Source organism: Acipenser ruthenus, chromosome 6 (assembly GCF_902713425.1).
Source record: "Acipenser ruthenus chromosome 6, fAciRut3.2 maternal haplotype, whole genome shotgun sequence".
Taxonomy (NCBI): domain Eukaryota; kingdom Metazoa; phylum Chordata; class Actinopteri; order Acipenseriformes; family Acipenseridae; genus Acipenser; species Acipenser ruthenus.
This window is the reverse complement of record NC_081194.1, coordinates 3,856,033-3,883,157: the sequence shown is the minus strand read 5'-3', so window position 1 is coordinate 3,883,157 and position 27,125 is coordinate 3,856,033. Positions and strand designations below refer to the sequence as shown.

General features: G+C 37.4%; 1 protein-coding gene across 21 annotated transcripts in view; it reads left to right on the top strand.

Annotated features, from left to right (window-relative positions):
* The window catches only part of LOC117410391 (neurexin-1), a 455,487-nt gene that overhangs the window by 161,220 nt on the left and 267,142 nt on the right, over nt 1-27,125 (top strand). For 13 of the 21 annotated variants that reach the window (XM_059024838.1, XM_059024835.1, XM_059024833.1 and 10 more), the window contains 4 exons: nt 9,668-10,106; nt 14,948-15,331; nt 21,586-21,789; nt 25,053-25,079. In XM_059024838.1, the coding sequence (XP_058880821.1) occupies nt 9,668-10,106; nt 14,948-15,331; nt 21,586-21,789; nt 25,053-25,079 (1,054 nt within the window). The remainder of the gene's footprint in view (nt 1-9,667; nt 10,107-14,947; nt 15,332-21,585; nt 21,790-25,052; nt 25,080-27,125) is intronic. The other 8 variants (XM_034016883.3, XM_034016882.3, XM_034016890.3 and 5 more) reach the window with 1 other exon arrangement.

Sequence of the window (27,125 nt, the reverse complement as noted above, 5' to 3'; positions counted from 1 at the left end):
TGCAATCTACACTTGCATGTGACAGGGTTACGCTTTTGTTTAACTGATTACAAGTTCATCAGCCATTTCCCCTCTAAAAAAACACACGTCTTCGAATTGTTTTTGTAATTATAGTACCCAATTAACTTCAACCTTAATTAGGTTGGTGGTAAATTGCCTGGAACATCACCTTAAAACTTTATGAATCAGGGTTTCAGCACTTAATAGGAGCTCTTGAAAACACAACCAGTATTACAAATGGGGTAAATGTTTATCCCTCAAGGTTAAAACCTTGTATGAATCTGACAGTGCAGGTTCAATCAATACAGCCACTTTTATAATCAGTTCCTGCTGGAAGATAATATACAGTTACATTGTTTGAATGGAAACCCATGTGGTTAAGTCATGAGTACTATGATGCTTCAAACCTTTGTTCTGGGTATTGTCAGGTAGAAATGAAAAGGACAGAGCTCTGAAGCAGCCTACAAATGCAGCTTTTCATGACGTTGGTGTTTTAAAACAAATACTGTGAATAAGGGAGACCCTTTTTTATTGCAGCAGGTTCAGTGTGTGATAGGGGGTAGAGTATACATATAAACAAGACTGAGTTACTGTATGGATAAAGTGATGAGAGTCCATGGAGGATGGGGGAAGGGTCTGCAAGTTAGTCCTTCTTCATTAATAAATAATGTCATTCCCACGGTACCTCGTTACCTTTTACGGTCTGATTGATTGTTTAGTCATAATGTCTTTTAATCAGTTTAGATGCACTAGGACAGCTGTTACGATTGCCATCATTTGCTAAGTTATCCTTTTATACGATTATCAACTGTAAGTGACCTTTTAAAATTAAAACAGGAAGACCATACATCTCTATATCACTCTAATTGGTCCCCACCACTAGTCAAAGAAAATTCAAATGGCAGTAAAGGATGTGACTGTAAAACGGGTACGGTAAGTTAAAATATAAAATCTAATGTTTTCACTTTAATGAAACTGTATACATTGAATTAATACCGTATGTTAATACACCACCTATAATCTTAATGCTAACATTAGTCTTTTCATTCTGCATAAATCCTTTAGTGCTGAAATTATCTAAATCTGATACCCACTGTTTGTCAGCTGACATTAGTAATTAGCTATTTCAGACCTGGTCTACTGGTCCCATTAAATCCATGTTTAGTATTGCAAATCAGGTCTGTCATTAATCACTGCAGAGCTTAGCACGTAGATGCAAGATATCTTACAGAATTACAGTAAAGTAGAAATAAGGCACTTTCTTATCTGTCTATCACGCATATTCGTTAGTAGTCATTTCTCTAGGGCTCATTTCAGTATGATCATTTAGTTGTCGGTACAGGCTTGGTATGCACTAAACATTTATTGAAACCCTCTGATCACAAGGTACAATGGACACTGACAAATTGACCTGTCTGGCATTTCTTGTGAAACAACTGGAGCATTGTTCTTGGGATTGGTCTTTGTGTTCTTAACTATTAACTGGCATTAAACTGACCTTCAAAAGCCTCCTAGATCCATATTTATTTTAGATCTCATTATTTTCTCATTTTAGAACCATATGTTCTACTGTAGAACTTCAGGGTGAATTCAATTTAAGGGTATATGAATAAAATAATAATAATAATAATAATAATAATAATAATAATAATAATAATAATAATAATAATAAAACAATCAGTACCATATTATTTCCTTTTTCAGTTGTTACATTCAGTTAAACATTAAACATGGCAAACCAGAGCTTTTCAATTAAGGTCTACTGGAACTTGTACCACAAGGGTGTGGCATTGCAGCTAATGGCTACACCCAGAGCTTTTCATGCAGGTAGGTATTTAAAGGATATAAATGGCAAATCATGAGGTGTTCTAATACATTTGCCCATGACTGTACATGCAGTACCTTGTGCCAGCAATCACGTGGTCTTCACATAAGGTATGGAATCAGAAATCTGGAAAAGGAACACCTTGCCTTTCAGTACATGTTAAGATTAATTATTGAGTTCAAGCAGAGCCATATGCCCTTGTGTGCATCACATGTCTGTGCTTTCTAGTTCGTTCATGATGTGAATTACTGCATATGAACTCAATGCATAATTCATCATACATCTAAGCTAGTGTTTCTGTATCTAAGTACATTCATTCACTAACCTTTAGAAAACGCTTTAGAAAAGAAATTAGGCCTGTCATGAATTTCAGTTTTACTCCGTGAGATGTAGCAAAGCTGTAATGTGTCACAAATAACACCCTGTTGCCACAAGTAGCAGGAGCACGCCTATTTTGCTCTAAGAATAAAATTGTAAATTGCAGGTCTCAGTTAAGAGTTAAGAAGCTTTTGACCTAAGACATATAAACAAACGCCAGAGTCAGTTAGAGTGAACAAATGCCTTATCCAGATCTGAAAGAAACTGAAAATGCATGGTATTGTCCCCCATCTACAGTATAGCAATATCACTAGCATGATGATAAACGTCACAAACACTAGCAAGAACAGGGTTAATTTAGCATATTAATGCCTGCTGTGTAAAAACAATCAATTAATTGCTGACTGACTTTTCTATTAATTTGCCTTATGTAGAAATACTATAATATTATATATCTGCAGCAGAAATAATTGATGTAGAGACTTTTGCAGGTTTTAATGGTGAAAGTATTCCTCTGAAGCAAATACATTGGCTGTAAATGTGTCATTGTAATATATGTAACTTAATTTAAATAAAGTAGCTATTACTGTATCTTTCTGTCCTTCTGCCAGATTATCTCCTGCAGTGCTTATCATGTACTGCATGTACAGTAGTTATCTGTGTATTTCCTCAGCCTGTACATATACAGTATAGATTTTTATTTTACTGTGTAACCTGGCAACCAGAGAGAAATACTGCAGAATCAATAAAGTAATCACATAAGGTTAGAATTTTTTTTTTTCTTCGAATCATGTTTGTAGAATTAATATGAGCTACACATACTTTGTTTTAATATGAAAGCTGCTGTCCAGTCCGATAATGTCACAATAGAAGGTGTCCTTTATTTTAACCATCCTATTGATTGCCTTCGATCCACAGTGTTTATACCACACCCAGCCCTCCAGTGTCATGAATGTGTGGATGATGGTCTGTTCCTAGGGAACAAGCTGTTTTATACATAATCCCTGAAGATGTTCCAGTTAAGATTATATAGCAGCTGTACCTTTCATGTGTGCAAACTGTTAAGTTTGTGCTGCTCAAGACAGTTGCAGTTTAATGGAATGATATAAAAAACGGTTGTGAATTGCATTCTTTATTTCAATAAGTGGGTATACAGCAACATACGCACACTAAAAAAACAAGGAACATTGTCACATTACAGGTCAAAATGAGGACCGACTGTGCAAACATCATACACAGCATTCTGGACAATGCTCTTACTGCCTGGAATCAAAGAATGAAGTGTTAATGACCTCTGTGTTGGACATTAACTGCCAGGCAATGACCACTAGGGAGGCCATTAACACTGATATAAACCATAATGTTTCAATATTATTAAAAACAAATGCTTTGTAATATGCACAGATCTTGTAATAAAAGTGCAAGGCTTTGTTTATCTCCCTGAGGCAATGTCCTATTGTAGATGAATGTCCAGCTAATTTTGCTTGCCTTTTCATACAAAGGAGTGCATTGCTAATGTTAAAATGGGTCATTCATCACTATACTAATACACAGCAATTCTCTGTCAATGAGAAAAAATAAAACATATAGCATAATATCAGATTGTTATGTAACTTAGACCTACCACTGCCTCTTCCTCTTAGCTGTGTCGCAGGGTTTTTTTTTTTTGTTTTTTTTTTGTCATACAATGTCTGCCTGTCCCTGTGCAGACATGGAAACGGACAACACATAATCAATGTTGCACTGAGAAGCAGCACATCTAATTGGCTGGAATGATTGTGTATTTGCACAATGCTTACAGCTGCTTTTATAGGTGTATTATTGTCCACACCAGGGCACAATAGGATGTGTTATTTTGTATCTACACAAAGCAGCAGTGGAACACACATTGGATTCTTCTTTTGAGGAGATTTACACAAGAAAAATCTCCAATGCCCAAGGCTCAAAGCCATTTAACTAGCTGTATTGTTTTGGTTATGTAACTTTTTTTCACAAATGGCCCTATTTACTAGTTCCAGGAGCTTCAGTGTTACCTTAGTTTGCCTCTCCTATTCCGATGAATGACTTCTGATCTTGCCAGCTAATGGACCATTACCTGGGAATAGTGACACCCGATTGGTTAGCCAGCAATGTTTTATGAATGCCAGCCTTGCATTTCAGAGTCAGGTACACGATATGACCTCCTTTAGCAATGTCAGGGAGCCAAGCCTCAAAGGGAACATTTAAATAATCATTTTATTTCATAATATTTAATTTCTTACATTTATTTTTTATTTTTATTATACTTCGTAACTAAATGTCCTTTCTTGGGGGGTGAACATATTCCCAAAAGCTTAAGTTTGTTGTTATTTTAATAAATGAAATTGCGATAAATATTCATAAATATTGTTCTGTATTTGCTCCCTTTACATTTGCTCTCCTGAAAAAAAAATCCTGCATATCCCAGATGGAATTGTCCATGGAGTTTAGGTCTAGTGTCTTCAGAGGAGCAGCTGTCTGTATTTAATTGGGCAACAGTTTAACCATGTGCAGCCTTCCCTTTAACATTCTTCACTGTTCTGCTGTGTTAACCTCCCTTATTACTGGAAATAGCATCAAGAAGGTCCAACTTTCAGATAAAAGTTACATTACAGAAATTGCCCTTGCCATATACCATGCACCAAAGTGCACAATTTAACAATAGGACATGTTAAAAGGCTTAAGGGACTAGGAAAACCAATACCTAGCATCAGCAAGAAAATAGCTGCTCATCAAAGGCTTTTTTCAGGTGAACAATAGTCATTGAGTATGTAGTTTCATGCAGATGTACTGGAATAGCTCCTCAAAAACTGTAATAAACTGCAATACAGACAGCAGCTAGCTGATATGAAATGCATCCAAGCAACTGTACTGACAAGCTTGGGTGCCACTCTGTAATCAGATCCCTCAGGCACAGCAGTAGTGCTGCTGCTAAAGATTACTTTTTCCAGCACTCTGCATGTGCTGCAAACTGAGTGCTGAACCCAATCCGACAAGCTTGCCCTTTGGCAGTGACACGGGTGTAAGTGAAAGGGAACTTTGCAAATGCTTGTGCGAGTGAAACAGACAATTTACCTTATATAATGTCTGTAAGACAAATGGAAGCTTATAGAAGATTGAGCAAAGTAACAGAAAGCAGTTTACGACCAATTCACTGACACACAAGAAACAGCAGGTGTACTTGAAGCACCGCACAGGTGCCCAGTTTTATTGTGCTGGGTGTACTGTTTATTTTCAGCCCGCAGAGGGCGCTGTTCACCGTGGTCTGCGTACCAACTATGGTAAGACAGAACCATGGACATACCAACATGGTACGGTTCAAGTGCGGGCGCACTTACAAGTGCTCAACTAATAATTCCAAAACCAAAGGTGAAAGAAAACAGGAAAATAAAACACAGTAACAAAACTACAAAAGAAAAGGTGCTGCACCTCGGCAGCGTTACCCCAGCCGCCGCTAGCCGCACGGCCCGGGTCTCCGTCCTACTCTGGCCGTCTCCTCAGCCTACCCTTACACTACACAAGGGGTCTGCCCACGGGTTCCCCACTACCGCTAAGTTCTCCGTTCTTTGTCTTTTTTTTGTACTTCGTTGTCTTTTTTTTTGGTCCCGGTTCTCTCTCGGTCCCGGCTCCCGTACTTCCCAGTACGTATTTTGGTTTGTTCTTTAAAAGGGCAGACCTGAGGAAACAGCAGAGTATTATTTTTATAGGGCAAACAATCCCATTAAAGCCCGCCTACCAGCCACTCAGAGAGGGGGAAAGCGCACACACACTCCTCCCCACCTCTCCGTGTCACCGCCATGACTGACAGACCGACCCCGCGGGACTGCCGCCCCCTCCCTGCAGCATCGTGCCTGCGTCAGACGGCCAGTCCAGATCTCTCCCTGTTACAGTCACACTTTAAAATAAATGCCTATTAATCCTACAGTAAGTAGCTAACAAATGAGTTCCATACAATTTCTCTGCCATGTACATCCATTCATATGTCTCAAATATAGTTTTGGAAGAAGCATATGTTTTAACAAATATGTATTTTCAATTTAAAATATGATATCTGGTACTATACCAGGCTCAAAAATTACTGTTTGCAAGCCGAGCTATCAGATTTCTTGCACTTCCTGGGTTATTTCACCTGGAGGGTGAAATTGTCCTCACCCCTTCACTGGCTTCAATGTTCAAATAACCAGTTAGATGCTGCCCCTAATAACTGACATGCTTTGCAGCCAGTTAGATGCTTTGACCCAGAGGTCACTACCAGGGTAAAATGAACAAGGAAGTAAAGCAGTAAACAGACTTCCTGGAAGATAAGGCAGGAAAACTGAGAAACTTCCTTTAACCTAGTGTAGTACCAGATGTCTGTTTTTAAATACAAATACATCTTTGCTAAAAACATGTTTCTTTAAATAACTGCACATCTGTGACCTAATGGAAGTGCAAAATGAAATAGATTTATGGAAGTGTTTAAGCTGCAATTACTTTAAGTATTTAATATACCGGTCATGGTAAGTGTGAACAGTTACAAGAACAGTAATTACAGTAGTTACATTTTGATCACTGAAAGTCATTAATTAGGATTATCCAAGTTTGCCCAAAAAGTGTGATAAAGAATGCATGCTTTTTCTGCTACTCAAAACACTCCTGACTACAATCAGTTTAGCAGACTAACTGCAAAACAGGATTCCTGCAAGGCTCTGCAGTTTCTTTGAGACTGAAGCAGTTTTAAATTAATTTGATTTGTATTGCTTTTAAAATGTCAGCTGTTTCTGAATGCATTTACCAGAATAGATTCAAGGCAGGCATAGGGTCACTTGGCTTGGGATTCATACACACACACACACACGCGCGCGCATAAGGTAAAATGTATATAAGAAAATAAGTTAAGTGGACAAATGTGCCTTCATCTGTGAATCTTATACTGTAAGCATTATTGAAATTCATGCTGTGGCTGATACCTAGCAGAGTGCAGTGTTAATTTTTTTGTACTTGAACAGAAGTCATTGGGAACATAGTACTTTGCTCATACTGTAGGAGGCGCTGTTGGGGCCCATAGGTGGTCTTAGTTATCAAAAGCTATACATTATGGGTGGCCAATCACGGTCCACTTCAGGTTTATTTGGTAAAATTAGATAATTAACTATTTCAGGATTTGGATGGAGGTTTAATTGGTTCAATTAAACAATTCAGAACAGCGTGGAACAAAGACCAGGAATGGAAGGGCCAACTTGGGCCATCCTTGCTATAAAGCATTGTGTCACTTGGTAATGGTAACATTCATAGTAAATGACCATACAGTAGGTGTCATTGTGTTCACCACGGCTTGATCTCTGCCAACACCAAAATGCAGCACTCTTCTTTGGCTAGAAATGCCACAGCTTATGTGGGTGTCCAATATTAGGATACTAAATAATTCTGCCTTCTCGGAAACTGCAGTTTTATGTACCTGTAAATAAACTGCAGTAAAATATTAACATTATTAACAACGTAGCAATGAAGTTGTAAGTAAAATATCATTAACTTGCTAGGCAATTACGTGTATAGATGTTTATGCCAGAAGCACTCAGTACATTAGGATAAATACTCATTGTCACAACAATGGAACAAGAGTATCTCAGTAATGCAGCCAACTTGTGTATTAATGCACTGAAGTACTTGCCTCAGAAACAATTGACATTGTATACTATTATGCCTTGTTCTTATTCCTCTCCTTGTTAAGTACCAGTAATCTATGAATGCAAATTTATAAAAGGCTGCTCTATTTAAAAAACAACTTGCTTTGTGTGCACAGGTTGCTCTAATAACAATGAACTTTTGACAACCCCCATAGAGTAGAAGAGGTCTGTCTTTCTTTTTCTTCTTTCTTCACTGCTGAGCAATTTGATGTTCTTAAGGGTGTATCGTATTCCTACGAATGTAAGACACACTTTTTAAACCAATTTTTTCTGTTCAGTACAGTGATGCGTGTATTAAAATCGCCAACAGAAGATGTGACTGCCCGAGTACACAAACAGCCATGTGACTGACTGGCAGTTGAAGGGTTCCGTAGTAACTATCCTGCTCTCCTCCTCGCTGTAAACAAAGCAAGCTTTCACTCAGCACCCACCTGTGTAGGTATGGCCGTGGTGCAGTAGCCTTGAACTGGCGCTGCTGCGTTCTTAAACAGACGTAGGCTCCCCAGGCACGCCCCCCAGCCAATCAGGACCTCCCGATCAGCTCAGCTCTGGGCAAGCCTTCCTGTTTACCACAGCAGCAGCGCAGATGAACCAGCGAGTGTCCTCCCTGTCACAAAGCATTATTAGGTACCATTTCGTTATTAGGCTCAGTTGTGAGTAATCACAACTGAAAATGAGAAGCAGCACATAACTGTAATGCTCTGTGTGACAGCAGACTAGAAATGAGAAGCAGCTCATAACTGTAATGCTCTGTGTGACAGCAGACTGGAAATGAGAAGCAGCGCATAACTGTAATGCAGTGTGTGACAGCAGACGGCTGCAAACTGCCTCCATACATCGTTTTCTTATATGTGTAAATGCATCTTTGTAAATTCATCTTTATTTAATTTTTTTTTTTCTCAAGTTGAGGGTGGGAAATTTGGCTGTGTCGTAAATTCGATGGAATATGGTACTTTTTGAGAGTTTATTATGTTTTAAATGTGTTCATGGTGTTATGTTTCTAAATATACTTTATTTTATGCATTCATTTGCCTTCATTCAGCTTGCATATATATATATATATATATATATATATATATATATATATATATATATGGGGTTCTGAGTAACTTCTCTGGGACAAAATGCCAGGCGGAATTAACTCTAGAAGAAACATTACAGCACGGGTCTGGGTTGGATTTTTCTATTTTGGTTTTGCTCATAATGCTTTGACACCCCTTGACGACACACACAGTGATACTTACACATCATGTTCTTACTCATCATGTTCCTCACAAATGTAATCAAGTTTTTTTTGTTAATTAATTCATCAGAATATTTAAATCTTCTTGCATGCAGTGGGTTGATTGCACTCTGCCCACATTTACTTTACAAATAATAATAATGTTAAAAGGTAAAACTTACATTACAATTTATTTGACAATTGTCCACCATTTGTGTGTGTGTGTGTGTGTGTGTGTGTGAGTTTGTATGTGTGTGTGTGTTTGGGCAAGATTGTTCCGTTTTTATCATCATTTTCCTCCTGCAATAAAAATTTTGGATGTATAAAGAGCTTGCAGGATGTTTTTTAGTTGAAAGTTGGAAGCATGCAAAATGAAAAAGTTGTTGATAAACGAGTGTCAATTTCTCATTCAAACATGTAACCCCTTGTCCATTTTATTTCACCTTATTTTTAATCCCTTTTCCCCCCTTTTCGATATAATACCGCTACACGCTGCAAACAGAATCCTGTATGTGTATTTTAGAAACTTCAGAAATCTGAAATTGAAAATTGAAAATGTTGCGTAAGGTTAGTTGTGAAACATTTTACTGCTCTAACATTTCCCTACTTTGTGAACAGGTCGTGTATAAAAACAATGATGTCAGGCTTGAGTTGTCCAGACTGGCCAAACAAGGAGAAGCCAAAATGAAGGTTCACGGTGTTGTGGCATTTAAGTGTGAAAACGTGGCTACCTTGGACCCAATCACATTTGAGACTCCAGAGTCCTATATCACGCTACATAAATGGAACGCTAAGAAAACAGGCTCCATATCTTTTGACTTCCGCACCACAGAGCCTAATGGGCTGCTCCTCTTTAGTCATGGCAAGCCAAAGCACCATAAAGATGCCAAGAATCCTCAAATGTTGAAGGTGGACTTCTTCGCTATAGAAATGCTTGATGGCCATCTGTACCTCCTCCTTGATATGGGATCAGGTACAATTAAAACACGAGCTGTAAACAAGAAAGTGAATGACGGGGAGTGGTATCATGTCGACTTTCAGAGAGATGGACGATCAGGTACTACCTTTTGATTTTTGTTGCATTTCATATTTTTACACTATTTTCCCCTGCAGATGTCCTCATCCAGTAGTGTTGTACTGAATATCACAACCTGCAAATGTGACACCTCCCCTGCACGGTGGCTTACAGAGATAGCACAAAAGTAACACCTCCCCTGCATGGTGGCGTACAGAGATAGCACAAAAGTAACACCTCCCCTGCACGGGGTCGTACAGAGATAGCACAAAAGTAACACCTCCCCTGCACGGTGCCGTACAGAGATAGCACAAAAGTAACACCTCCCCTGCATGGTGGCATACAGAGATAGCACAAAAGTAACACCTCCCCTGCATGGTGGCGTACAGAGATAGCACAAAAGTAACACCTCCCCTGCACGGGGTCGTACAGAGATAGCACAAAAGTAACACCTCCCCTGCACGGGGTCGTACAGAGATAGCACAAAAGTAACACCTCCCCTGCATGGTGGCATACAGAGATAGCACAAAAGTAACACCTCCCCTGCACGGTGCCGTACAGAGATAGCACAAAAGTAACACCTCCCCTGCATGGTGGCGTACAGAGATAGCACAAAAGTAACACCTCCCCTGCACGGGGTCGTACAGAGATAGCACAAAAGTAACACCTCCCCTGCACGGGGTCGTACAGAGATAGCACAAAAGTAACACCTCCCCTGCACGGGGTCGTACAGAGATAGCACAAAAGTAACACCTCCCCTGCATGGTGGCGTACAGAGATAGCACAAAAGTAACACCTCCCCTGCACGGGGTCGTACAGAGATAGCACAAAAGTAACACCTCCCCTGCATGGTGGCGTACAGAGATAGCACAAAAGTAACACCTCCCCTGCACGGGGTCGTACAGAGATAGCACAAAAGTAACACCTCCCCTGCACGGGGTCGTACAGAGATAGCACAAAAGTAACACCTCCCCTGCACGGGGTCGTACAGAGATAGCACAAAAGTAACACCTCCCCTGCACGGGGTCGTACAGAGATAGCACAAAAGTAACACCTCCCCTGCACGGGGTCGTACAGAGATAGCACAAAAGTAACACCTCCCCTGCATGGTGGCGAACAGAGATAGCACACATGCCTTAAATTCTAAAATATCACAGAATGTAGAGCGACTACCCCAGTTCAGTGTGAGAAGGCACAGGATAAATTATAGGCTACACAGGTTATTTTAATTCAGACAACGGATCTAAAATGGCAAGAACAAGGTCGCCAAGAAAATCATACAAATAAATTCAGTAGAAGTTTGTTTATTGTAAAAATCTGCAAATTAATTGGAATAATTTATTTAGCAAAGTCTAAGTGCAATAACGCTGCTACCAGCAAGTAGAGGGGATATACATATTCATAACACAGTAAAAACTATAATAATAAAATTAAAATACTGTAGTCTAAAAAGGGGAGGGGGGAGAGAGAGAGAGAGAGAGAGAGAGAGAGAGAGAGAGAGAGAGAAACCAGCATCACAATATATTTCTTTGGTTTCAGTTCCTAAATTCCGGTTGGCTACCGACAGGCTAAAAACACTCAAGTCGCTCACATTCATTATTCAACACGGGCATACAATCAGCCCAATATTTATTGTCAGTAAACTCCGTTTACTGGTCCATTTCACTCTCTTACTCCCCGTTCCAAACTCCAAACGCAGCGTTCCCACTACTAGACAGACAGACAGACAGACAGACAGACAGACAGAAACCCCAGGATGGCCATCCCTTTTGCAAGAGATGTGTGCTATTTATATTCAGGTACGTACATTTATCAATGATTCAATTAGTCAGTGTCCGATAAGGCAGATCAAGGACAACGAGTGGAGAAGCCAACATAACGTGATACAAATCAATTAGAAAGTGTCAGACAACATAACACATGCACTAATCAAATCAACGAATAATAAAATTATAAAAATAATAATATGTAAAATAAATGCGAACAGGGCATTCTTGACCCTGTTACACTAATATGGCTTGACTCAAGATCCAGATGCCAATTTTCTCCTCATTTCTCACTATGGTGGACCACCTGCTAGACAGTGCAATTGAGGTCAGGAAATGGTGGACATATCTCCCCTGGAGCTTGCAGTCTCATCCAGGGGCTATTAACTGGTGCACCAGAGGGTAGAGGGTCCACTCACAAAACACCATAACAAAAAGAAGCAAAAAGCAAACAACTGGAGCACCCTCTGCAGCTAAATCACAACATTGGGCATTTACCCTGGAAAAACCCAACTGTTTAAAGTTAATTTTGAATGTATCTTGTAAATATCATTTGAATTTGCACATTGATATAACATGACATATTCTATGCAACCATTGTCTAGATAGCAGTGTGTTTGCAAGATAAAAATCATTGATATAACTGCATAACAGGGTCAGTGTATCTAGTTGCAGCTTAAACTGCAGCACTTTGGTATTGTATACTCAAAACAGTGTCAGTTTTAGACCTGCATTATAAAATGACAGTTTATATCCCATTTAGTATCTAAATCCTTTCAATAAAACCCTTTATTTCTGTTATTGCGATTCAACATGCTTACAGCGATAGTTTATTTGTTTAGCAATGACTTGTATATATCGTAGTTGGAAACAACTTTCAGGGTGCATTTGCAAACATCATGAAGCACGAATAATGCATTTCCCTGAAAACAGTTAAAAATGAAATTGCTGAAATAATGAATATGATTGAAGAGACTCATTAGCACTAACCTAGGGGAAATGTCTGCTCATTATTGCCAAGCTTGCAGTACAGAGGGGGTAGAACATCTGCACAGGTCTTTGTCCCTGGAGGATATGTAACCTTTTAGGACTAAGTTAATAATTCTTCAGTAGGTCTTGAGCTTTGTTTAGAGCCTTATAACATGGGTTGACTGCCCTTGTCATTGTGCTTTGCAAGTGTATACAAAATAAAACAGTTCCATTGATATACCTCTTTCATTTACATACAGACAACAGTAAATACTAAAAAAAAAAAAAAAAAAAAAAAAATTACTTCCTAGATACATCCAAGATACAGATGCACTGTTGCGTGAAAAGCAATGAAGCCCCTTGGGTGAGAGTGAGTTATGTTGAGGTTTCAGACATCTGAGAGAAATACACCAGTGAACTGTAGGCTGTCATATATTAAATTTTTCATTGCTTTTATTAATAAAAGAAATAGATAAATAAAAGAAACAGGTGAGATACCTACAAGTCTGGATAAAGTCAAACACCCTATTTATTTTTGTGTTGAATTAATAATAATAAAAATACTACTGATACTGTAATTCTGGAACAATACAAGTTGATGAACTAAACAAAAGGAGATAATGTGCCCAGTGCTTGGCTACAATGTACTACAATTCTCATTCTCAACAGCCTTTCAACTGATTCCTATCCAGGGCTATAGGGTTACCTTAGGGTTTGTAGGAATTCATCATTAATTACAAATCCACAATGGCTGCTCACCAGACAACTGATCTATAAACATGTCAATCAAACAGCGGATCACAGAGCACGGATACGATCTTCACTTAAACAGCCCAGTCAGGCACATTGTTGTTTGTAGTGTGTCCGTTTGAGAAGGAAAACTGAATGACATCACCAGGGAACACATGCAATTCACTTTAATGCAATTGGGAAAACTGCATGCTATCCCTTATTATTCAGTAGACAGAATTAAATGGCAAGGTGGGTGCAACCTTATTGTAACGTGTCTCCAGGCACAGCCTACATCTTTTTTTGCTTTTTTTTATATGTTTGATTTTTGCTGAGACATCATACTGATGTTGCAACATGCTTTCTGGTTTCAGAATAGTGTGTCTTGTTTAGAACAATTAGTCACCCTTTGTTGATTTCAATTAGCTGTTTTTAACTTTCTGAATACTATATACAGTATAACATTAAACATTGTTTGATCTATAATAAAATAATGTCAATTACACAATTTATACTATATACATATTTTAATAGTGTCATATTTCTGGAAAACCACTGTGTGATGTAAAAGTGATTATTAGATTACTGAAGTTTCTGAGCCTGCACAGGTATCTAAAAAAAATAGACAGAGGTGAAAATATGGGCTCCCCAGCTTGGGAAACATAATAACATGCCTCCCTTTTCAAACCCAGAGATGAGCATTATGGTTTGTCTGTGTTCCTTTGCTTTTCCACCTCCCCTCTGTACCCTCTGCAGCTGTGTCTTCCCTCTGGAAGCTACTGATTTTCTTCACTCAGCTACCTTTGGGGTCCCTGTTTTCTCTCTGAAGATGGCTCACCCTGCTGAGACAAATGGGGAACTCCGAGCCAAATTAACAGCAGATAAATACAAAAAAAAGAATCTAAATAAACTATTCCTACTTAAATCATATTTTTTATTACGGGTTTCTCTTTTGCTACCTTGTAGTTCTGCTTTCAAACCACTTCAGAAAAACATAATACTCATTTATTTTTGATATTCTAAAAGGTATTGACAATGTTGACCAAAGGGACTTTTTCAACCTGAAAAAAGAAACAAGGACCAGGGGTTACAAATGGAGATTAGATAAAGGGGCATTCAGAACAGAAAATAGGAGGCACTTTTTTACACAGAGAATTGTGAGGGTCTGGAACCAACTCCCCAGTAATGTTGTTGAAGCTGACACTCTGGGACCCTTCAAGAAGCTGCTTGATGAGATTCTGGGATCAATAAGTTACTAACAACCAAACGAGCAAGATGGGCCGAATGGCCTCCTCTCGTTTGTAAACGTTCTTATGTTCTTATGTCTAATTACATTGTTACATTGAGATATATGGATTTATTTATTGGTATTTTTTTATCAAAGCTTTCCACTATATGATAAGAATGCTCTTCTTTCAGGTACCATATCTGTGAATACCAACCGCACACCATACACCTCACCGGGAGAGAGTGAAATCCTAGACCTGGATGACAACTTGTATTTAGGTGGCTTGCCAGAGAACAAAGTGGGCCTCATCTTTCCAACCGAAGTGTGGACAGCGCTGCTTAATTACGGCTATGTGGGTTGCATCAGGGACCTGTTCATTGACGGTCAGAGCAAAGATATCCGGCGCATGGCTGAAATCCAGGCGGCCGCTGGAGTGAAGCCATCCTGTTCCAAGGAGCCGGCTAAGCAGTGTCTCAGCAATCCGTGCCGGAACAATGGTGTTTGCAGGGAGGGCTGGAACAGATACGTCTGTGATTGCTCTGGATCCGGATACCTTGGCCGATCATGTGAAAGGGGTAAGTGTGCCCAGTCTTAAACATAGTCGTATTGGGACTGTACTCTGTGTGGGATTTGAGAAAAGTGAATGTGACACCCTAGTGTCACATCAAGAGTTACCTCAGAAAGTGAGACAATAACAGCCAATCACCGAGGTGTTTGAAAATTCAAATCCTTTTTTTTCTTTGTCTAACTCTTAGCCTACACTCATTTCAGTGGAGTTGTATGTTTGACTTCTTTGACACGGTCTTTGTCAATGAGAAGCCGAGGCGTGCCCCATGCACATCACTCAACATGTTTTATTACAATAGCAGTCATACTCATTTATGGGATACATGTACCTATCTGTGTTGAGCATCAATCTAGCTCTGGTAGTGCAATATATATGTGGCGGAATTCTGTGGTTAAAAAGTGAGATTGATAGCATTAGGGATTGGGATCTGAATTTGTTCACAGACCACGTACCCTATTGGCCCTTCTCATAAGGCTTCAGAAATGTGCCTCATGCCTTTGCCTGGAGGGACTATCTGTCTATGTCAGAATGAGAATGCTGTGTCATTTCTGTTTACTTGCAAAGAATCAGAATGTTGCTGTAGCCTTGTAGAGCACTTTTAGGGCTTAGTCAACGCCTTTTTTATGATAGCAGTTTATTTGGTGGGCGACCTTGTGCTTTTTTGTTGGGTTCTCTGTCTCTCTGACGTTCATCACTTTAGAGAAGGGGAACTTTAATGGCAGCGTTCTAGGATGCTGCTGTCACAAGGAAACCGCTGTGCCACTTGAAGCTGCAAACCGGCTGTCTTGCGCCACTAACAGCATTGTCAAGCTGTTCACTTGTGACCAACTCTGAATTAGAATTTAAATTTGTAAAGGCAAGAATGGCCACTGTGCAACCCATAGCATCTGCATCTGTTTTGTGTAATATTTAATAATTAAACAGAAAATAATCAATAGTTTAAGTGCAGCAAGAACAATAAGTCTAACACCATGTTAGGACCATGCCTTACAAAAATGTATGTATAAACTTCAGTGCTATTCATGTCTATGTAATTAGTGAAGGCATTAATTCAGCAAGACATTATGCCAAACTGGCCCCTAAACATGGAAGCAGATGTTGCTTTTATCATAAGGCAATTATGTTTCACTCAAATCTAAATATAGTAGATAAGACTAATTCAAATTACCTTTTAATTGTAAAGCATGACAACTTACCTTAGCAACATATAAGAAAAATCATGTTGGAATTATTAAAACTTCTATTGTAAACTTAAGGCACATCAAATTAAATTGGAGGAGATGCAAATAGTTGTTTGCTAATAGGAAATGCCTGTGGTTTCCAGCAACACTCATTTGCTACCAGCCTATTTATCATATTCAGGAACTTAAATAAACTGACAATTATGATGTATCAATTTGGTTGGCATGCAATTAAAAAAACAAGTTTAATACTTAGACAATAAACCCCTTAAGTATTAAAAAAAAAAAAAAACAATGTCCACCATCATTACACAAATACAAAATTTAAAAAGACCTAAACATGATCATGTATACATCACAGTGAATAGTGTAGCAGTTACTCCCATTCCAGGTTTTACTACAAGCTTGATTAGCCACACTGTATAGGTAACAAACTTAGGAGGCTTGGTGGTCCAGTGGTTAAAGAAAAGGACTAGGTAACAGGGGGTCCCTGGTTCTTATCCCTGCACAGCCACTATCTTAACTGTGTGTGACCCTAAGCAAGTCGCTTAACCTCCTTGTGCTCCGTCCTTCGGATGAGGTCCTATTGTTAGACAATAAACCCCTTAAGTATTAAAAAGAACTATTGTAAGTGACTCTGCAGCAGTTGTTGATGCATAGTTCACTCTGTAGTCTCTGTAAGTTGCTTTGGATAAAATTGTCTGCTAAATGACTAATTACTACTAATAATACATAGGTGTGTTTGATTACTCATACTAAAACCAGGAATGGATCAAACTGCTATGCAATGGGAGTCTTATTTCCATCCCTGTGGTAGCCATACCAGTCACATCTACTGATAACAAATGAGCTGAGGCAAATGTGTGACACCCACTAGTGCAATTTTATTTGGGGCTCAAAAACAAACTAATATCACTTCCGTTAATGTTATCCTTATTATCACCAGATTGAAATGCTCCAGCAAACATATACTGATATCAGTAATAATTTAAGCAATGGCTGTATTTAGATCAGATGATTTCTGGATCAATTTACTAGAATCCAATGTAGTGTAACAGAGACAGTACCAAAGGAAAGCATACAAAATAGATGTTACAATAAATTAAGCAATAAGTGCACACAGTACTGTAGTTTCACATAACCTAAATGCTTACTGTATTTTACTTGGTTATTAGCGCTCTGCATTGTTACCTTGTAGGCTCAGTAAATTTGAAATTATATTAAAAGGTTTGACACAATACTTTTTATAATGTCTGCTGAGAAAGGTATGTTAGTCATACCAAACCATTGGTAAGATATAATAATAGCAAAAAATATATGAATACAAAATAATGAACAAAATACAAACACAATCCCTAAGATCCCTAATTTCCCTAAAATCCCCAATTAGAAGCGCCCAGTATCTGTAAAAGCTGCCATGGTTCGATCTTCTTCAGCTCATTTTTTTTTCTCTCTTCTGAATTCTTGCCTTGCACGTTGCTCATTTTCAAGATGTGTGCTGTCATTGGAACTAATCGGTTCAATGAATGGGAAAACAATCCTTTGCATTCCAATAAGAAAAATGTTCATTTGAATTTGCGGACGTGTAACACAGCATGTGCTTTTCATTTCAACTCATACTGGAGTGGAAGCTGCTGACATTGTCTGCGTGTGTTTCTCAAACACCGTACTGTAGGGTCTGAATATAAAACATGAGCTGAAAGCTGAACTCTCTGGAAGAACTCCTTTGCCTGCCATGTATCGTTTAGGGATTGTTACTGGTGCTGGTTGAGCTTCTTGGCTTTCCTTCCATATGCAAATCATTTTAAAGTAGATGCACTTTGGCACTTGGCCAGTTGTTTTGATGTCTCCAGATTGTTCCCTTGCTGGTAGAACAGAGCTGGCACCAGTCACAAAGAAGCTGTCAGAGGAATTACAAAAGCCTTCCGTTAAATATGCATGGTGTTCCACCCTGTGGCAAAATTGAGATATTACATATGGCAAGAATGAGAAGAAATGGTCGATGCACCATCTTAAATCTGTTTACCAGCATTAAGGAGGCAAACAAACACATTTGTAAATTGAAATGTAGGACATGCTTCCTTAATTAGTACATGGAAACATGGAACTTTCACTTAGTTTTACTTACTTAATAAGCATATGGTGGCAACTGTATAAAGAGATCACTATAAAGTATGACAGGATTTGAAAGGTCTTAAATATGGAGAATGGGATTTGTAGGTTGAAGCCTTTAAGATTGTAGTGCTGTCTCTGTGGGTACGGGAAAAACTTTCATTGAATTGCCCTCACTGTTACACAAGCACTGGCAGTTAGTTGTCTTAATGGCATTGTAAAGTTAGTATTTGATTTGAATAACTGGCAATATTTTTTTTGCCTTATTGTTTTCGTGTTTTATGCCCGATTAGAGTATTGTAATTTATAAAATAAAAAAAGAAACAGAGATCCTAACTCTAGGAGGCATTTTCAAAAGCTGGAATTTACATTAACGTAAGTCGGGTTTAACACTTCTACCTGAAAATACTGTTATCTGCACATTTTACATGGCTGGTTTGAACACTGTAGACAAAACCCAATGCTGTAACTTCACATATGAGACCGGGATCTTTTAACACAGTTCAATCAAGTAAAACAGTTATTTGAAGAAAACTCAGAGTACAGGAAAGAATGGAAATGATAAATAAATTTGAAAAAGTATGTCAAAATCATGTACATAATCACATAGCGCAATGTCACCTATAAATTACTTTACACACCCCTTTAAGTTACAGATGTATTTTCTTTCTTATTACAATCATATGTCTAAATATGAGATTGGAATGAGATTAAAAATACCACAAGGATCTAAGCAGAGGCAACATCACATTTGAACAAAACTGTCTTCAGTGCATAAGTGCATCCCGATGCATAAGTGAATGTATGCCATGTATGATAGGCAGAAGTAAAAGGTCCTGCTTGTTAAATATTTACATTTCAAACTGCCTTTGGGTATCAAACAGTAAATTATTGCATTAGTAAATTTGAAAAAAATTCAGTGAAAATCATAGGTACTTTATTGACCAATCATAGATTAGGAAAGCAATTGGAAAATTAAGAGCTTCCTGTTGTCAGGTGGCTAAAATGTTTTGCTTATATATATATATATATAAAACACAATAATATATTTTAGCTCAAAGAGCCAGCTGCCCAACGTTTCGATATGTTGTACATATCTTTCCTTATATGGCTCCCTTGAGAAAGATATGTATAACATATCGAAACGTTGGGCAGCTGGCTCTTTGAGCTAAATATGAGAGATGTCATTGCAATCTTTTCTGGCTGCCTCTCAGTTTGTTGTTGTGGATGCTGGTATAAGTTGCCCACAGGCGTAGGTATTCACAGGGGAGTGTGCAACGAGATTCCTGACTTTCAAGAAACTACCACGAGCCAGGTGTCCAAAAAGCAGAAGTGTGCGTCATTTCATCAGTTAAATTAAGACATCATAGATGGCCAGGAACAATGATAACAAAAGGTAGAGCTGAGAGTACTTACATTACACACTATATACACAGCACATACGTACAATATAATTGTCCCGGCACTCGTCTTTCACTGTTATCGTGAAATGGTCGAAATGTGATTTTATGATGGATCCGGTCTGATTTTGTTTCCTATGAATTTGTTGTGCCTATTATTCTGTCTGTTTCATAAGCAATGAGAATAACCCTTGGCTTGTGACTCCCAGAACCTGCAGGTTGAGTTCAGATTGTAGCCCTCTTGGCAGAGCTGGTGAATCGGATGCAGACAGCCCTATCAAAGCAGTCAGCAACCATGCTGGTTTTTAATTGACAGTCAGTTCCAAGATTTTGTAAGGCTTTCCTTTCCTAATTTGGTCTTTTGTCACCTTCTTTCCACTCATACCATTTTTATTAACAGTGATAATACGAGAATGCACATAAGAGCACAGGTTAATTGCTATGTTAATTTTGCCATTAAAACCAAATACATTGCACCATCTCAGTGTTGAATTATGTTTTCTCTGGGTTGGGATTTATAAAGTAAATAACTTCAAAGTGTTTTGTGGCACATCCTGGTAAGAGTCAGCAATCATAAGCAACCATTTGAAAGCAAAACATAATAATAATAAAAATACAAATCATATAATTACGATAGCTTGAGGTATTTAAAGAAATACACTGAAATATTACATTTCCCCCCGTGAAAACATATAATATGTTGTTGCACTTACTATTAGAAATACTGTTACATAAAAATAGTCCGATAAACTGACCACAGAAATTATTAAAAAAAAAAACAACAAACACTTCAGCCCATTAGAAGTCAGTCCTTGGGTTGTTCAGTCAGCTGGCATTACCACAAAGGCAAATACATCTTTATGATGTTGGCAAGGGATACAGTATTGTGCACACACTAGTGCTTACCTTTTTGATAACAGTTGCGATATGTGTTATGTGCGGCCCTTTGTTCTTGGAAGAAAGAATACATAAATAGAATTTAATATTAATTCCTGCAGCACTGTATACACATGTGGATTCCTTTGCTTAAAGGAGAAGCATACTGCCTGTATTGACTGAATAAACCGTGTCTAGTGTCATCATGCAAGCGTTTCCATTAGAAGAGGTCAGCATCCAGCAGTTAAATGGTTAATCTGTCTGGTTTTTAGAGTCTTTATATTCCTAAATCCATGATAATGACTGCATCAGTCGTCTGTCTAATTTGATTTGTTCGGATTATTTAAGCATTGTGTTTAGGGCATTCAGCCTTGATTTAAATTGTTGTAATTTTACACATTTGTACAGTGCAATCAACAGAACCCCCCTTCCCCCTCTCTCCCTCCCTCCCTTCCTCCCTTCCAAGCAATATTTCTCCTCTCCTTGTTGTTCTCTTCAGGAATATCTAGTGGGCAAACGTTTTTTATTGCTTTGTTTCTATTTCAGCATACATGTTATAAACCCTGCTGAGGTTTGCATAGCATCTGCTGTACGTGATGATGCCTTGGGAGGCTAATATAACATGTTTTCATCTGTTCTTATATATAGATAATAACACCTTTCATCATTATTTTGCCCTGCTTGTTTTCCAGAAGCCACAATCCTGAGCTACGATGGAAGCAAGTTCATGAAAATTCAGCTGCCAGTGGTGATGCACACTGAGGCAGAAGACGTGTCCCTGCGCTTCAGGTCTCAAAGAGCCTATGGGATTCTAATGGCCACAACATCAAGAGATTCTGCTGACACTCTGCGCTTGGAACTGGATGCAGGACGTGTACGACTCACAGTCAACCTAGGTAACCCAGCCACCCTCCACCATTTAATAGCATGCACACAACATGAAACCTTTTTTTAATTGTTTGTTTGTTTGTTTTTTTCTTTCTTGTACATACATATACATATTATACAGTCAGTTGTAGTCAAAAGTTAATGGAAATGTATAATTTCTAGAAATTTCTCAAAAACAGATTTATAGAAGATTTATAGAAAACATATTTTGTAGCAAAATTTTTGCATTTGTGGATGAGGAAACAAAGTTAAAGAAATTGATGTCTACAATTATTTATTTCAGCAATTTTTTTGCAAAACTCCAAAAAATGCTCATTTAAAAGTATTCATACCCTGACAAGAAAAATGAAATTAATAGCTAGTTGAGGCACCTTTAGCAATAATAACCTATTTTAAATGATTAGGATATTTGTCAGTGAGCTTTTGGCATGATTCTTTAGTGATTTTTGACCATAATTCAATGCAAAATTGTTCCAGTTCATTCAAATTCTCTTGTGCACAGCCTTCTTCAACTTCAATTTTTAAAAAAAACTGCTGAAATAAATAATTGTAGACATCTATTTCTTTTAACTTGTTTTCCTCATCCACAAAAGCAAACGTTTGGCTAGATTGTTCCTAAAATTATTTGTTTTCAAGAAATTTCTAGAAATTATAACTTTCCATTGGGGTATATAAACTTTTGACTAAAGGTGTTTTTTGTTCATTTTTGTTTTAGTCATGGTTACAAGCAAAATATTAACACAGTTACCCATCTTATTTGTTCTTTTTCTGTTGCATTTTCTAAAAGACAAGCCAGTTTGTTGTTTAAAAAAAAAAGTTTCTTTGAGACATTTGAAATTGTATTTGAATGAGAAACCATTAATTGAGTTTTTTCTTCCTATCCCATAAAAAGCATGCGCTTTTCATTTTAACGAAAGAAGAAAATTAATTGCAGAAATGTAAAAAACAGACATGAAATTGATAGATTTTTAAATGACAGAATAATCTTAATCAGCTAGCAAAACAAGCTTGTCTTTTTATACATTTTAGCATTTTTAAAATGTTAATATTCAGTCTACTCATTTAAAAAGCATCATTATACTGTATTTTTTGATGTAAGTGCAATGGTAGCTTTCTATGGAAAAAGATGGTATACAACCCTTCAATGGCCAAGGTCTGCGGCCCTTAGCAAACAGTCAAGGGAACACAAAGCATACAGCCCTGGTACAGTGGAAATGCTATCTGGTCATTGGGCTTCTCCCTAGTCTCATTCTTTTGATTGCTCAAGTCCAGTCAAAGATGCTTTTCAGCTCTGTAATGTGCAAATCGTTCCATTTTTTATACCACTTTTAACCTGTTAGAATTTGCCACAAATAATAAATAAATAAATAAATAAATAACCTCCTAGACCTCCTTGATTTAGGGCTCGACAGCCTTGGGTGCCACACTTCAAATGTTCAATTTAAACACATTACAGAGTCATTAAAAGGCAATTGCTGCATGCCATTTAAAGAACTAGTCAGGGGGACATGGAGGAGACAATACATTAGACTAATGTAGTTTGATTCTTATTACTTTGTCTGCAGGCACATCTAAAAAGGTATAGGCAACACTTTTCAGAAAGATGTTCCTTTTTTTGTTGCTATATTACCATTATGAACGGGCACATTCATTTCTAAAGCTACTAGTCCTCAGCTTACCCAGTAGCTGACAGAGCCAACAGCTTTCTGGATGATAAAGATCATTCAGAGTGAGCATGTTTGTAATTTGACATCTTGTGGTGTGAAAGGCTTGAGAGAATTTGCAAGTCTTCTGCAAAGTTTAATATTTCATGTGTAGAATTGCTATAGAAATAAGAGGCATCCCTATTCCCTCTCCAAACAGAGCTCCAAAATGAGAGTGTGCACTGCTTACTAAAACAGTGATCATGAAGCATTCCACATGGAGGCCCTCTGGTGGCGGTGTTGTGGTACTCCATGATTAAGCCAGCAGCTTGGTGTAAAACACACTGAGTCACTGGTGCTGTTTACCAGCATCTGAAATGGTGGGTGTGTTTTGAAAGCACAGCATTCACTGTCAGGGTGTTGGTACTAGTTGGTCCTTGGCTGTTTGCGACCACTGTTCTGTTGCGGTTGACGACACATGACAAATTGAGCTACATGGGAATGAACCCTAGGTAGATTTGGGTGTCAGTTTTCTCAAAGGATTTCTTGACCAGATTGCAGTAACAGGAAGAGTCTTTCTTTTCTTTTTTTTTTTTTTTTTTTAGCAAACAGGGTAACATATTAAAAGTTTAATTATATACAGTAGTGTGGAAATGTAATCTGTAGTTTTGATTTGTTGTGCATATGAAATCAAACCACTGTAACTGAAAATCTTTGAAAATTGTCAAAATAGGCAAATCAGTCTAATTTCATAGATTACTTTATTAGGCCACACATGCAATTCATTTAAAGTAGTAAGAGAAAAGGAACACAGCCACAAATGGTAAAATGCATGACACATTTTAGAAGTTGTTTAACTAAGATGCCTAATTAAAAGCATAAAGTGGTCTAACATTTTCACGCATGAGGTTCCTATTGTTTCAATATCACTGACCCAAAATTGAAATCCTCACACCCAGAGGTTTTCATGCAGGTAGTTATATAAAACATATAAATGACAAATCTTGAAGTGTTCTAATACATTTGTACACCACTGTATACATCTTTTTTTCAGTTTTACGAGTATTATAGGATCCTTTAAAAAAAAAAAGAAGTTTTCTTTTTTTTCCCTTCTTATTCTTTTTTCAAAACCCTTTTTTCTTGGGTGATCTGTTCAGAAAGCCATTGAGAAAAACCTAACGAAAAACAAAGATGTGTTTATGCAGCCGTGGCATGCACCGCACTCCACTGTGAAAGAATACTGATAACGTATTTTGTTTAATTAGAAATGATGACGTGTTCTTTCGCAGGGCTGGAGAAGGCTGCAGTCAGTCTGGGTTACACATCCTTGAGCTTTAATAACAGGCTTTAAAAACCTAGATTGATGACTAAGTAGCTCGGTTTGATAGTGGCCATAATTTGACATTATATTAATGTATGCATTTTTGGGCTAGTTTATCACAGCATATACGTATTCTAACAAACAAACTAAATAAGCTTTAATGCTTTAGTGCATACAAAACAATGAAATAGAATGGCCATGTTTTATGTGTGTGTCCCCGGAAGGGTGGAATGTATATTTTTTGGATGTCTGCAGCTGTTACCTTGAAGGATAAATTTACATCTTTCATCTATTCTTCCCCATCTAGACTGTATCAGGATAAACTGTAATACCAGTAAGTTGCAATTAAGATTTTTATTTTTTTACTAAAATATTGTTTCACATGTGCAAAAGTCTAAAATGTCGAAGCTTTGGAACAGAAATGCTGTTTGGTGTTTCAATAATATGTTTCTTATTTATTTCCAAGTACGGGTGTGAAAAATCATGAGCCTTTAACATGTGCATGCCTTTTTTTAATAGTGTTTAAACGGTGTCCAATTTTCATAATCTTAAAAATAAGTTAAATGGAGCATTCCTAAAGTGCCCTGCTAGCTGGGGGAAAAAAATTGAACATGGAAAAATAATTCCTTTTTCATTTAGTCCATTTTATGTGGCTGCACAGATCCATGTCTGGGTGACATTTATGACAGGCAAACATCACTTTCACAGATGATTTTTTACGCCCTGTTATTTCTAATTAACAAATTAGTCTAATTAGTCATACATTCAAAGTGCTTCATGTAATATGCATGGTCCTAAGACAGAAGTATTAAGTAATGCATGAACATTTCTTCCCTCACTGCATGTACATTGATTAGGATGTTCAAAGTAAAAAGGGAATAAGGACTGTGATTTTATTATTCACATTAACTGCTCATAAAAAGGTATTAGCATGCACTATAGAAAAATATGTACTATATATATATATATATATATATATATATATATATATATATATATATATATATGCTGTATGGTTACCATGGATTTTCTTTGAGCCCATGGTAATATTTTTGGGACCAACATTTCTTGACTTGCATTATTCATCTAACATAATGAATTAATGATGGGTTTTCAGGCATTAAATGATTAATTTATTTTACCAATTAACTCACAAATTCGATGATGCTCAACATTTCATACAGCTTTACCTTTGCATTCGGAGTAACTTAGGCAAAATATAATGTACTATTACATTTTTTTTTTTTTTGGAATATCTGGTCTGATGCATTTACCATTTTATATTATTATTATTATTATTATTATTATTATTATTATTATGTGAGGGTCTAGAGCTAAGACCAGGTAAGACTTTTTAAATCTGGTAGGATGTCAAAACATATTGTTTGGTGGGAATTTGAATGCATATTGTTTCCCTAAAAGAAAGGAGTCAGCTTAAAAAAAAACCTCATGAATCCAGTCTCCTTGACATTTTACTATAATATAGCTGTACAGCTAACAAAAAAAAAAAAAAGTTTTGAGAGAGCCCTGTGGTACTGAAGGTATGGTAAGTATTAAATACTGTATTTAATCATGGAACGTGCAACCGAAAAAAAACAATGAAGAGCATGCACAAAACTGGGACTGCAAGGTAAGTAAGTCAGACTAGCTTTTAGATATTTCTTGTATTTCTTTATTTTCTTATTAAGCAATAACAGTATGCGGTAGTCATGCAATAATCTATCAATACAAGGTTATTTTTTTTTCTTTGAAGCAGCTATGTACATGTATTATCCTGTGATATGTACATCAATGGGAATTGACCCTACCAGCATTCTGAAGTATTGAATATCACGAGTAAAGTAACTGCAAAAGCAGCTTGCTTTACCTTCCTGACACCCGGGATGCTTTTGTCTGAGTACCAATAGACCCCTCTTCACTGTAGACCTGCCATTTCCTTTTCTTCTACGACTGCAGCAGTTGTTTTGCACAGATCACTCACTACCTCTTGTGTGGTTATGTACTCCCTGAAAAAAAAAAAAAACAGCCTGCATGGGTTATACAATCATCCATTTAAATTAGCCTGCTTTTATGATTGAATTATATGCACAATGTTCAAGACACACATTTTGATTAACATAAAAGGATTTGCTTGTTTTCAAGCATCATAACACAAGTTTCATTTGCGATTTTTTTCTGGAAAACATTTGTATTTTATCCCTGGACTTATATTCTATAAACTACATTTATGTAAACATATGCAGACACAATAATGCAAGACCATTACATTGTAAAGAAAATAAACCTTCATATTTGATTAATCTATTTCTTATTTCTTAGCAGGGGTGTTAGAAGTATGTACAGCATAGTAATTTAGGCTCTTCCTTTGTGACTTCCAAAG